Source organism: Physella acuta, unplaced genomic scaffold (genome assembly GCF_028476545.2).
Source record: "Physella acuta isolate Inbredline_101_S28 unplaced genomic scaffold, ASM2847654v3 ptg000386l, whole genome shotgun sequence".
Taxonomy (NCBI): Eukaryota; Metazoa; Mollusca; class Gastropoda; family Physidae; genus Physella; species Physella acuta.
The window spans coordinates 103,412-118,141 of record NW_026731905.1 but is presented as its reverse complement, the minus strand read 5'-3'; the positions used below and the strand labels follow the sequence as shown (position 1 = coordinate 118,141).

The 14,730-nt window shown below is 42.5% G+C and overlaps 1 protein-coding gene across 2 annotated transcripts in view; it reads left to right on the top strand.

Annotated features, from left to right (window-relative positions):
• Positions 1-948: 948 nt before the first annotated feature.
• Positions 949-14,730, top strand: part of LOC131942055 (uncharacterized) — a 52,722-nt gene continuing 38,940 nt past the window's right edge. The window contains exons 1-2 of one of the 2 annotated variants that reach the window (XM_059301742.1): positions 949-1,131; positions 3,484-5,644. In XM_059301742.1, the coding sequence (XP_059157725.1) occupies positions 3,647-5,644 (1,998 nt within the window). In that variant the 5' untranslated portion in view covers positions 949-1,131; positions 3,484-3,646. Of the gene's footprint in view, positions 1,258-3,483; positions 5,645-14,730 lie in introns of both variants that reach the window. The other variant, XM_059301743.1, reaches the window with a different exon arrangement.

Sequence of the window (14,730 nt, the reverse complement as noted above, 5' to 3'; positions counted from 1 at the left end):
TGAGGGAGCAGAAGAAATTGCGATCAGATAGCTAATCAACAAGTGTGCGTCATTTTTCTTTAAGGCCACTGTTATGGTGGGGGGGGGGGGTAGCAGAAGCATGTATGAAATAAAAAAAAAATATTTAAATTATATATAAATTATACATACTTTAACCAAAGTCCCGGAAGCTTCAAGTCCCCTCTCTCCCAGCTCCGGAGAAAAATGTTTGGAAAAAACCCCTAGTGTGAGTAAACCGATGAGGAACATGGTGCCTTATTGGAGATCTATAAGATTGTGTACACATTACTACTGTCTACTTATAGCATAACGTGCTAGTCAAGCTAAATCCCCCAATGAATACATGTTTTAGATGGCTCTGTATGCTGCCTAGGATGTTATCTTTTAAACTGAAAAAAATAATATGATGCTTTTGTGCTAAAATGATCATCAATATTTGTGACACATATTCTTAGATTTTAAATATAAAATATTTCATATACGCCGTTCACAACCCCCACCACAACCACCACTCCAACCCTAAATATCTACATGACAACAGCGCATGAAGTAATTTATGGATGGCCCCTAAAAATGTTTAATATGTTAATTTTATGCATTCACAAAAGAAGGGGGAGAATAAATCGTGCTCTATCTTGTGCTCATAAAGAATAGAGAGGTGTCACCAGCGCTGGGAATGGCCCTAAACGGTGTTGGAATTCATGCTAAATGGCAGTTCAGTGGACACAATAGCTTTACAACAAGAAGGGGAAGTAACACACGCAAAATGTCTGACCAAGGGAAACAACACACGCAAAACGCCTGTGAACTCGACCGGTTTGCCGCCCCAGATCTATAAATAGCCCCGCGTATCCCAATAACCACGTGACCAGCGGGTTGAAATCTTGTCACGTGATATTATTGTAGTAGCGAGGTCCCCCCTCAGTTTTCGGTGTAGTTGACCGACAAACGCGAAGGCAGTTCCCCACACGGAGAGTGTTGGAGGAATTTCTGTGAAGGGATTCGGCCGTCTGGTCGGCTAAAGGACTTTTTCTACCGGGGACATGTGTCGCCTGCTTAGGATAACGTTGTGATGTGGTTTATTTTCACTGGAATATTACACACCGTTTGAAATGCTGTGCTGGTGAAATGGTAATGAAGGTGGTTGGTTGGATAGTGTGTTCACGTGTGGAGTACAGCAACAAGTGTTTGATTGTCTAAGTACTAGATCTAGCTTTCGATCGTGGCCGAAATCCGGGTCTTCATTTCGCTTTCTATGTGACGTATTTACTATTTAGGATTTTAAAATTAAATTATTCTAGTCAATTACCACTCTATTACAGTACATTAAATTGATAATTTGTGTTTGTAATTAATTGAGTTATCGCGAGTTATCTATTGGAGTCGAGCCTATCTTTAATTTAATTTCAAATTTTTTACTATTTTATTAGTAAAATATAATGTAGTAGTATATTAATAGTACAGTACTATGTATGACTATGTAATGTAGGCCTACTTGATCTATACTATACTGTGTAGTAGACTAGTAGTAGGCGAGGGCTTATCAGATAATTAATATTGGCTTCACAGTACGAAACCAAGTATTGTTTATATTCGGTGAAGCTATCACTATCTTTTTGTTATTTTTACTGATTCAATAGCTATAGATAATAGATCTAGATCTAGTAATCGATCTAATAAGAATAGCACAATACCTTTGTTATAGGCACGGCTTCGGTGTTTATAGCAATAGTACTAGCGCTCAAGAAGAGGTGTTTTTTTTTTCATTGGGTTAAAATATTCATTGAGTGGTTATAGATCTAGTAGAGAAATATGAAAGGGTAAGTGGGGAGGGGGGAGGGATGTCATAAAATTGTGTGTCTGGAACTGCTGGTACCTGTTGATGTCTGACGTCACACGGTTAAAAAACTTGATGGAATGATGAAATCTGGCACTTTTATTAGGAGAGGTGAATGTATTGGGGGGGGGGGGTCTAAAGTGTAACATTAACACAGATGGTCCCGAGATGTGTTTTACTTTAGTTGAGTTACACGAGTAAGGACACGGAAATGTTAAGATTAGGGTGTTTACAGTAACTTTAGGGGATTTCTCTCCACTTGTTTCATTTCCTCTTTTATATTTAAACGTGGGAAATTTATTTTTAGTTCTTGGTCTTTGAAACGTGCTTAAACAAAAACGTTATCAAGGATATTATATAGGCCTATTGTTTATTAAAAGCCCCAATTAAAAATGTTTACTGTAGTAAAAGTTTACCAATAGTTTAAAGTAATACTTTCGTTAAATTGTTTGTTATTTAATATTACTATCAAATTTTAGATAGCGCTTACAATCAAACGGTTGAAGTTCAAGCTAGGTTCGTGGTTTGAGTCCAGTTATAGAATAAGGTTTTTTTTTTAACGAAGTGGGTTATTTTTTGGAGGGGGTGGGGGGGGGGGGTAAAGTCACGACTCTCACCATATAATATATATAAAAGGAATGTTTCGAATTTAAAAAAAAAAAAACTTATAGTGAAACTCCTAACTTTCGTATTCCCAATTGTTTCTATTGGATCTAGATATTTCAGCCGTTTATATTGTTCATTTATTCCGACCCTAGAATAAAAAGTATTTCCTTTTTCGTCGTCATAAATCACAGAACGTGAGGATGGCAATGTCACAGATACACATCCCCACTCCTCCCCCCTCCCCAGCTAAAGACATTAGTATTTCCTCTATTGTTCCTGGTATAGGGCATTAGTATTTTCCCTTTGTCCTTAATTTAAACTATTGCGCAACAGTTTAGAAAATATACCTAGGCAACGTTTTTTTTTTGTCCCTTGTGTAAAGCATTTGTATTTCCATTTTCCTTACATCCTATTTTGGTGGCATTAATTTTTTCTTTTCATTTCTCCTCAATATTAGACATTCAGCTATAGGCTATCATTATTTTAAACACTTGAAATATGTTTGTCCCCAGTTCAAAACATGCGGAATTCTACTTTTTATACCGTATTTTAGTCTAGTATTTCCCCTAAGTCCCCATTATAAAGCATTAATATTTTTTTTGTCTCCAAATCTAAGGCATTCCGCAACAGGCCAGCATTATTTCAGACACGGACATTTTCCATTTGTCCGTGTGACCCGCTCACATATCGATCTCGTCCGTCTGATATTTCTTGTTACGATTTCCCAGAGGGTTATTTTTGTGCCGGTTCATTTTCGGGCAGCTAACATTCGTCGCATTGCTTGAGAGAATCGCCTTTCTCTGTCTCTTTTTGTTTTTCCTTCATCGCGAAGTTTAAAAAAATAATTGTGTTTTAGAATGGTTTTTTATACCAGTATAATTTTTTTTCAATCGGAAATTAATTTTTTTGAGGTTTTTCTTTTTGGAGTATTTATCAGTGAATATTAATTTCTTCATTTATTTAAAATTGGTCAAAATCTTCTGCATCAATAATTATTTTCTGATTTTAAATTTTATTGAATTTTCTAATTTGTGAACTAGGTTTCCTGTTAAATGATACAGTCTTTAATCAGTTTTGAACTCGTTACCGTTTTGCAAGAGATGGTTGTAAATTTTACAAATTACCGGGCGGTGTTGTAGATCGTTGCCCGGGTCGAATATTTAGGAACTGACCTGAAAGTCACATGACAGGTGGCATGGTGTCATGGTGCTAGTGACAAGCTTCAGTGCCATGCCGAACTCCAGACCAGGCATCGTTTTGTCGCAGCAGAGGGGCGGGCACCGCAGGGAGTTCCTGACGTACGGCGTCGACGCCCCGGTGCCAGACCGTGGACGGAATCTGCACGTGCCGGCTCTCTCTGGGTACCAGCCAGCCCTCGACAAATCCCGGAACACGCCCCAGGATTTGTTCCAGAACACGCCCCAGGATTTGTTCCAGGACAAATCCCAGGACGCTGTCCGTAAACTGAGCTCCTCCAGTTTAAAGAGCTCCTCGCTCGTGAACTTCTCTCAGCCCTCCAGCAACATGACGTCACCGCTCTCGTCATCTTCTGCGTCATCGCTGCCCCATTCTGGTAACACCAGGGTCATGGTCAACGGGTTTTTGGTCGATGTCAAACCGCCACTGGACGTCAAACCCGCCATCGACCAACGCACCCGACGCGTGGGACAACATCGACTCAACGGTCACATCGACCGTCCAACGACCGAGTGGACTTCGAGTCTTGGCCGTGTTCCCAAATCTGCTTCTTGTACTCAGATTTCCCACGACCTTTCATCGTTAAATGACATGAACGACTTAACCAGCGGCCGCCATAGACCATTTCCTAACGACCGTCCTAAAAATGAATTCAAGAAATCGGGTATTTTAAGAATCAACGCGACGAAAATACCGGAAGTCGTGCCCAAAAACGGACCGTCAAACGGCCTGGTCAAAAGTCCATCGATCGACCAAGCAAGCGGTCAATTATCTTCCTACCCGGACATTGATAAGTGGAGTCCCAGCTATGTGAAGTTAAGCTTCTTAATGGGAAATGGGAACTCGGATTCTAGGCGAGCCGTCAACTCGGGGAGTAAAGAAACAACGGGTCAGTCTAGTTTGGCCACGCATGCGCAGTTGGATATTGGTGACGATTACAAACAGCGGAGTAATATCGGCAGAGAGAGACTGGATCGTGCGTACAAAAGTAGATCCATGCAGTGTCTTAATGAACAAGGGGATAAGATGCCTGGGAATTATGTTAATCCGGGGACGGTCCGTGTGGTGAGCGCGCACCATAGTGACCAATCCTCGACCGGAAGTAGTGATTTGGTTGACTTTCACAAGAGTTATGGGACGTACTCACGCCGCGGCAGTGACCAACAGCTCCGGCGGACGGTGTCGTACGAGCCGCAGGGTTTCGAACCTGCGCCTGTGATCAACCGGACCTCCAGCGACGGTGAGATAGAATCTGAGTATGTCTTGTTGGACCCCCGCTACGTGCCCTCGCTCCCCGCACGCTTAGGTCGAGTGGACGAGTTCCTGGTCAAACCCTCGGACTTCTGCCTCTATCATTTCTCACCAAACTCCTCCATCTCATCCAACGGTAGCTCCAAAGAGAACCATCACGTGACCCATCATGACGCCCCCGCTAACCTTGACCCCTTGCATGCGCCTGTGTTGATTAGGCCTAGCGCCAGCATGTACTGTGTTAAACCTAACCCTAACCATGTAGACCCCAGAATGCCTCACAAGAAACGACTAAACTTAGTCACCCTAGACACCGTGTCAGAGACTAGCAGCGCCCAGTTCTACTCCCCTAGAAGCTCCACCAGTAGTTCTAGAGAAACCGGAAGTCCCAGATCTACCTCTAGCTTAACCCACACCCCGTTAAACTTTAACCCCGCCCCGTCTAGAAGAAGCGGAAGAGCTCCTTCTAAAACCGCAAGTGACCTCCCGCAGCATATGACCAGAAGCAGGTCACTCCCTGACCTCCAGGCGGAAGCGGAAGCCGACAAGGAGATGTCCAGTAACTATAGCGACGACGAAGATGGGGACGACTTTGGATTTTTGAGTTACCCAATATCCTTCTCTTGCTCACCAGCTATGCACAAGGTCAAGCCCTCGTCGCCAGGAGCGCGCATCTTCCCCAAGCGATGGAGGAGTAAGACTAAAGCCATACCCTCGCTCACCCCCACGGCCATGTGGACGCCCGGACCTCCGGTAAGTCAGTTTTGTAATCCGTTTTGTGTTGGTCATGTTGGAACTCCCTCACCCACGACTGTTACTTCCATAGGATTTGGGGGACACTCTATCATCACCTCTATAACATTCTTGTTGATTGTTTGTGATATTAGGACACACCCCCCACCTATTCACCCACCACCCCGAAGTAAGTCCCGTCATTTTTTGTATGTTTACATTGTGTGTGACTTGTGAGGGCCCCATCTCACGGAGAGTCACTAAATTTTTTCATTTGTCTTTTCAATACGCCCGACAATCCCCCCCCCCCCCACCTCCCCACACTATCTAATATTCCAAGTCTAGTAATCAGTCTATTCCTTATTTAGTAATTTCTTGTTTTTTTTACACTATCTAATATTCTAAGTCTAGTAATCAGTCTATTCCTTATTTAGTAATTTCTTGTTCAAACCGAAACCCAGTATCTGAGTGCCATGTTTAGATTGGGTATTTTCGATCCTATGTTTTAAAACAATACGGCACCCCCAAACCTAAACCCAAGCCCTAAAAAAATATTATTGAATGTCGCATCGCTTCGACGCATTGCTTCGACGGATGCTCAGTCTTCAGTTTGATGTGTTTGTTGTTGTTCAGTTGAAACAACCGATTTGAAATATGTCACACAATGTATCCCTGTTGTCATGTGACTTCTATTCCCAAAACAATGACGTTTTCATAGAAATATCATGTCATCTCTATATTTACTACATCCTAGGCTAGGATAGTGTTACTCTCAATATCGAATTACAAGATTTACACATATACCCCCACCCCGGAATTGCAAGTATTCATACATACACATACCCCCACCCCACCCCTGCATTACAAGCGTTCACACATACACCCCCCCCCCTCGATATGTTTCCTACTAAATAGGTTGTTTACATTCAAATATTTCTGTGGTAGACGCCCTCCCGCCGAGTGTTGTCCTGGTATTGTAGAAGATGTGGCTGATAACAATTGTGTTGTTGATGTTGTTGTCTAGCATGTTTTACGGGCTGCTTTGGGTTGGGACAGTGGGGAGGGTGCGGCTGAATGAAATATGGGTCATTTTGTTTTGGGAGTCTTGTTTTCTTTTCTCCAGACTTTGTGATGGTATGTCTTTGACTTCTTTGTTGTTGCGTGTTTTGTATTGGTGTGTTAGTTTTGTGTTGGTGTGTCTTTTGTTGATGTTTCTTTTGTGTGTGTACCCACTTTACTAAACTCGGTACACGTTTGTCAGATCCGGACATTGAATTTAACATATCACAACACACACTTTGCGGACACATAAAAATAATGTCGACTCGTAGTGTCCATACAACATTACACAAATAGATTGACAACACACTAGTGTTTGTGGTGACACATACACGACCTAAACGCTTGTGACACATCGACACATCGACGGCCAACACGCCAGCAACACACCGCTAGACGGCCAACACGCCAGCAACACATCGCTAGACGGCAAACACGCCAGCAACACATCGCTAAACGGCCAACACGCCAGCAACACACCGCTAGACGGCCAACACGCCAGCAACACATCGCTAGACGGCCAACACGCCAGCAACACATCGCTAGACGGCAAACACGCCAGCAACACATCGCTAAACGGCCAACACGCCAGCAACACATCGCTAGACGGCCACCACAAAGCACACTGCGCGCCTCGTCAGTTTTCCAACACCTCCCGGCCACTGTTACTCTCTAACCAAATATTGACAAGAAACAAGTTTGTCTGGGCCTAGAACACCCCCCACCCCCTCCCCCTCCCGTTTCACCAGATTTTGTCAGATCTTTTTATAAAAATGTGCGGAAGAGTCTCAAACAAATTCGTGGAGTACAAATCTCCCCGGGAACTTGGACTAAAAACAACAAGTCCATTTAGACTAGAAGTTCTATAACTTTTTATGCACATCTCCCACCCTTGCCAATAGAGAAAAAAAAATGTGGGTTTTATTTAATTTAAAGTAAAAAAAAATGGGAGGGGGGGGGTCATAATTATCACGTTGATGATAAAACAGGAAACTTTTTCTCTTTGATAAGGGTTTAAATTTTCTGCTTTTGGCTTGTTGTCGTTATCTTTATACCAATTTAAAATTTCTATTTTTATATTTATTTTAGTTCTTTTAATTTCCTTTTAAGTTCTTTGCTGTTTTTTTTAACTCAACGAAAATTCACAGTACAAATGTATTTACTCCTAAATTTACATATCCACGAAGATCTCATCCTGGACCCCTTGAATGGCCAAGGTTAAGAACCCCTGGTATAGAAGACTTAAGGTAGATAGAACCCACGAGTCTAGAGGTTTGATGTGGGGTGTTAAATGTCGACTTTAAACCCGGCAGGTTCGAGTTTGTTTAACGCCGCAGATAGATCAGTTTGACATCTCACACAGACACCAAGTTGTGGATACCCACACGATGTGGTGACACCACACACAGACACTACGATATCGTGGCAATTTCCACGTGAATGTAAACAGAAGACCTCCCCCCCCCCCCACACACACCCCAGCGTCCACCTCTGCATATATCAACATTACATAACATCTTCTAGTACAGAATCTATCAATGTAAATCCCACTATGGGTCGCCACCTCTACTAAAATCTACCTCTCCAAAATCCTGCTTTTTTTTTACAATATACATCAGCTAATCCCACCTCACCAAAATCACGTGGAATACACCTTTTTCAAAACACACCTCTCTAACCCAACTTCTTAAATTTTCCTTACTACAAAAATTACCATAATACCTGCATCTAAAAATCCCCATATCCAAAACCTACATGTCTAAAACTCACTTCTCCATTACCCAACAATACCCCCCGCCCCCGTACTAGAAACATTCTCCAAATTTCTCTAATTTAAAAAAAATAACCGTTAATTCTACACCTGAAAAAAACCAACATATCCTAAACCCACATTTCTAAACCCAAGTTTCTTAAACCCACATCTCCGTATAAACCCAACTAGAACCCACCTCCACATAATCACCCCCCCCCCTCCCTCTCCGATCCACCCATTCAAATCCAACCCTTCATACCAGGCCTACCGGGTGCTTAATCATTCATGCCCTTGAATAATTAGAATACACTTTGTTTTGTTTTCCCCCAACAATCGCTCTGTTTGTTTCCCTTGTTTAAAAAAAAAACGTACCACCTTCCTAAATTTACGAGCCACTAATGTCACGTTTCCAATAGTTAAAATGCGCATTGATTGAGTCCATATCTAATGGTACGCGGTCTAGATATTCTCTCTAACCAAGGAGGTCTATCTCCCAACTTTCTAGTACCAATCCCCGCGTCCTTTGGGAGTGTTTTCAGCCTTCTAATATGGGAATTCCCTTGCGGTTATGATACATTCCATTGCATTTGTTTGTGTACTTCGAATACACCTCGCGGCTTATTGCATGGTTACACATTGAAAAAAAAAAGTTGTTTATCTGTTTCTTTAAATCGGGTAATAAAACTAAGCGTAATTAGTCCAATTTGGTTTGGTTTTAATTAAGGGGGCCGGGGTTGTCCTCAAATGATATCACGTTAAAAAAAACGGTGACGTCGCTTTATTAATTTTTCTTTTAATTACAAGTCATACTGTTTAATATTTGTTTAAAATGTGATTTGGGGGTAAGGGGGGGGGGGTTGTTATGGCGTCGGTAAAGAGCTTGACGTATGTGGACGACCAAGAAGACAACATTTGTACTTCATGTGTTTACAGAATTATATTACCCATGAGATTAAAACTCTTTACCTATTGTGCCACTTCTACACCGACCCCTCCCCACCACCATTTACTACACAAAATTGTTAGTATTGCGCTCTCAGTCCTGGCTTTTATTGGCGTTAAAGACACTTTTGTCTTGAAGTCTTTGAAGAATAGATCATCGATAAGTTTCCCTTTTAGTGTAACCCCCCCCCCCCCGGCTTTTTACCCCACATACCTCCTAAGTCGCCTCTTGTTGACCCACCTAATCGTACCTGCCTCCCAGTAGGACTCGGGCGATTTAGCGGCCGGTCCAGTCCACGTGGGGGTCGACTGCTGCCATTCTGACCCCCCTGACGACATAGGCGGTCAGCTGACTGTGTCGGCAAATATTGGCCGGCTCCTTGATACGATAATCCGGCTTTAACCCCCCCCCCCCCCCCCAATCCCCCCAGCTCCAATCCTCCCCACCCCTCCCCCACCACACACGACCTGGACTAAACACTGGACTGCCATGTCACATAGAGGTCTGTGTACCCGGGTTAAAGTAGCAAACGGAGAGAAATGGGTCAGCGTGAAGCAAAGAAAAGGGGTGGGTTAGGAGGGTAAGAGGGGGGGGGGGGTGAAGTGGCTGATATTTACGTGCAGGAAGTCACGAGACCAAATAAACTTCCGATGGTACTTGTCCGTTAGCCGGACCTCAGTATTCGTAAAATCAATACCGCCAACTAAGATACTTAAGTTATTCTGTTGACAATACTTGTTTGTCACCGTAACATTATTTTTTAAGCATTAAACAAAATTCTGACAACCTGACTTTATAGTACGTGACTGTCACGCTTTATAAAAAAAAATAATGTAGTTACGTAGGTATGGCTACTGGACAATGATTTTTCTGGTAAATTGTAATCAATTTTCACATTACAGTCCTAATTACATCCTGGTCTCTCACGTCCGTTCTTTCTTCCTCCCCACCCTCCTTACTCAGCCCACCCCTCACCTCACTCACTCCCCCCATCCCTCCCACCACGCCTCCATTCCCTCATTTACATATCTCACCCCCTCACTCCCCTCATCCATCCCTCACACCACTCCTGCATTCCCTCCCACCACAACTCTATTCCCTCATTTACATATCTCACTCCCTCACTTCCCTCATCACCCCCCTCACACCACTCCCCCATCCCTCCTTCATCCCCTCATTTACATCTCCCCCTCACTCCCAGCCCTTCCTCTCTCCCTCCCCTCTTCCCCTCCGTCAATCCCAGCCCCCCCCCCCCCCCCAACTCGCCTTCCTCATCCCCCTCCCTCCTCTCTGAAATGATTCACCTCCCAGGCACAAGGTTGACACCTATAACTACGTGCTAGTCGAGCGACTTAAAACCTAAAAAAAAAAAAAAAAAAACTTCACTTAACACAAGAGGAGGGGGGGAGCTTTGTTCTAAAGCCTGACCTGACCTTACCTGCGGGGAAAAAAAAAACTTGTGACTAGCCCCGGGGGGGGGGGGTGGAGGGAGGGGGCGTTCTTACACGCACGGTTTTGTACTACCGATTTACGCTCCCAACCACTACCACTTCACACAACTGATCTAAGACAACAGTTAATCTGAATACAAATAGATCTATTGTGAAGCCTGACCTGGAGTAAGTGGTCCTTGTTTAATATTTACCTAGTACAACGCAGAGGTACCTAGGATAGTAAGTTCGGGGGGGGGGGGGGGGGTGAGGGAGGGAAGTGGCTGTTTGCCTAGCTTGTACGTTAAAGAAAAACAAAGACTAAGGACTAGAAATTGGTCTTAAAACACTTAAGTCGCGGCGTCAGAAGACTGTTGTGCGAGCAAGACTTTATTTGCCTGTCATGTTTAATGTTATTTCAAAACAACCCCCCTCCTCTTTTTCCACCCCCGCCCCCCTGATTTCTTCTATCTTAATGATTGAACAACCACCTGGTTGTGACACATGTCAACATAAATCATACACCGGCCAGCTGGGAACACACCGTGTTTACAGTTTGTCGTGTTTTGATTGGCTTGAAAAACAACAACACAAAAATCACGTGGTTTGATATGTGCGTGTCTTAGTGCTCGGCGAGAATGAACTCCTAATCCCCCATTGAGTCGTTTTGTTTCATTCCATTTCGCTCTCTTATTTTGGTAATGTTCATCTTAAATTAATTAGACTGATAAGAAAATTATATTTTCGTCTGGATTTTAACCCATAACACATAAAGTCGAGCCAGATTGTTGAGAGATAGACTACTAACTTGACTAAGTGTTGAGTTCATGGGCTCGAGGTAGTCTAACGGTATTAACGAGTCAGTATTACTGTCATAGTGGGGGCGGCGTGGCCTAGCGGTAGAGAGCTAGACTGCTAAACAATCCTGTTCAAATCCAACGTTAGGGAAACAAAGGTGGTTATGTGTCTTAATGAGTAGAAAGCTCATTATTGAGCTCATTATTATTATGTTAGCAGGACACTAATAATTCGTCAGTGGGGTCATGATGATACATCTAAGCATAAATCCCGAACCCTACTTCTGACAAAAACTTTATTATTGCTAGCATAAGGTTTTTTTTTAACAAAAAAAAAAGTAAATAAAAACTCTACTTTGGAGGAGAGCTATATAAGTGCCGAATCAATGCCTTGACTGACAAGGTGGTATCGTTGAAGCCTTAAGACTAACTTTAGCTCTCACACGTAGTAATGTACCAGGGCGCAGTTTAAAAACTCAGTTTAGTACTGAGCTGTTGTAGATCATACAAGTACCGAAACGGTCTTCATCTATTAATGTGTCGATGTTCATCTATTGATGTGTCGATGTTCATCTATTGATTTTTCAATGTTCATCTATTGATGTGTCAATGTTCATCTATTGATGTGTCGATGTTGATCTATTGATGTGTCGATGTTCATCTATTAATGAGATGTGTCGATGTTCATCTATTGATGTGTCGATGTTCATCTATTAATGAGATGTGTCGATGTTCATCTATTGATGTGTCAATGTTCATCTATTGATGTGTCGATGTTCATCTATTGATGTGTCTTGTTCATCTATTGATGTGTTAATGTTCATTTATTGATGTGTCAATGTTCATCTATTGATGTGTCTTGTTCATCTATTGATGTGTCAATGTTCATCTATTGATGTGTCGATGTTCACTATTGATGTGTTAATTTTCATCTATTGATGTGTCTATGTTCATGTAGTGTCAATGTTCATCTAGTGTCAATGTTCATCTAGTGTCAACGTTCATCTAGTGTCAATGTTCATCTATTGTCAATGTTCACCTATGTCAGCACCAATAAAGCTGACACGTCAACACAGGTTCATGTCAATCGGCCGGTGTGTAAGTTATGCACGGCCTTGACCTATATGTTTGAGCGCGCGTACAAACTGAAAGATAAAATATTCACATAAAAAAATTGCCTTGAGATAATATTGATCTAAGGACCAGACGCCGACATTTTTTAAAGTTTTTTTTTTTTGGCTGAAGTCTTGAGATTTCGGAACAACGTTGTACGGCTATATAAGTCCCCATATACATTTGGGATAAACTTGATCGGGATAGAGATGATGAGATTATTTATAAAATAGAAAACATAAACAAAACAAAATGTTAAAACAAAACAGTTGAGTAAGTAATCAAACATTAACTTCATAGAATCTAGATAAAAAAATATTATATCCGTGTATTTTTTAAAGAGTTAAGTACCCTTTCAGTCCAGACGGTCCATGGGATGAACTAAAACTCACCAATTTGCGGTCAGGAGTATACCCAGCCATCAACACTTTCCCCAACTTAAGTCAGGTACTTATTAGACCTGAGTCGACTCGGCGACTTTCGGGTTGTTCGTTGTACATTCTACCTAACGACCATACCATAACTTTCAACCATGTCCAGTATGTGGCCATTAAGCAACAGTTCTTTGGTCACTTACTTCACTAAGTCGTTGACCACTAAAGGAGATGGTGCAGACATATTTCGAGGTGCCATCATAACTACAAGACTGTATGTATCGCGCATATACCCCCACATATGAACTAATTAGTACTAGCATCATTACCGTCCACCAACGGGACTGTCAAAATAAGTCATAAATCACCAACACGCCTGAGAAGCGATGGGAAAACGAGATAGCCCGGGGGGTGGATTTCAGTGCACTCAAGTTCAAGGACTCTGAGCCCGACTCGTATTAGAGAAATGTCGAAATGTTTTGTGAAGGCTTATTTGAGTTGGTAAAAATGTTTAGGTTCTACTTCTTGATACATTCAAAATCGTGTTTTAGGACAAATCTAACTTGTTTTTATTAAATAGCCCCCCCCCTCCCCACCCCCACCACCCCCCCCCCCCCTTTACCGTCTGAAATAGACTGAGATAAAAATGACGTGGTTCAGCTAGTTAAAAATTGAGACGGGGGAAACGTTCGAAAAGTTCACTGTATTGTGTAAAAGACTTAACTTTTTTCGGCATGTATAAAGACTCGGTTTAATCCGAATAAAAATTACAACGAAGCGATTAAGTATATAGGTCCTTAATCTTCTTTTATCCCTTAGATAATTTGGTTAATCCTCTAAACAAATGTCAGTTCTAAACTCGGTAGTAAGCGGGGGATTGACGGAGGGGAAGAGGGGAGGGAGAGAGGAAGAGGGGAGGGAGGAAGGAAGGGCTGGGAGTGAGGGAGAGATGTAAATGAGGGGATGGAGGAGGGATGGGGGAGTGGTGTGAGGGGGGGGGGGATGGGGGAGTGGTGTGAGGGGGGGGATGAGGGAAGTGAGGGAGTGAGATATGTAAATGAGGGAATAGAGTTGTGGTGGGAGGGATGGGGGGAGTGAGGGAGGTGAGGGGTGGGCTGAGTAAGGAGGGTGGGGAGGAAGAAAGAACGGACGTGAGAGACCAGGATGTAATTAGGACTGTAATGTGAAAATTGATTACAATTTACCAGAAAAATCATTGTCCAGTAGCCATACCTACGTAACTGAAGTAGACTCTATTTGAAGAAAGGAATTTGGATGACGTAATCCCACCCCACCCCATTTTGTTCATTTCGGTGTGTATATTTTTCCCGAATATGTAAGTACTGTAACCCTAAACTTGCAAGCAGTTAAGCGTGTGGATAAGTAAGAAAGTCAATGTTATCTCTACCCTAACTACGGGAGTAGTTCAACTTGTGATTAGTTTCATAGGTGCCTCACTCTACTATACCTGTATGTATAGATCTAAGTATACCCGCCTCACTCTACTATACGTATAGGTCTAAGTTTACACACCTCACTCTACTATACGTATATATCTAAGTATACCCGCCTCACTCTACTATACGTATAGACCTAAGTATACCCGCTCCTTAGTGTAGCTCTCTAACTGCTGGCGTC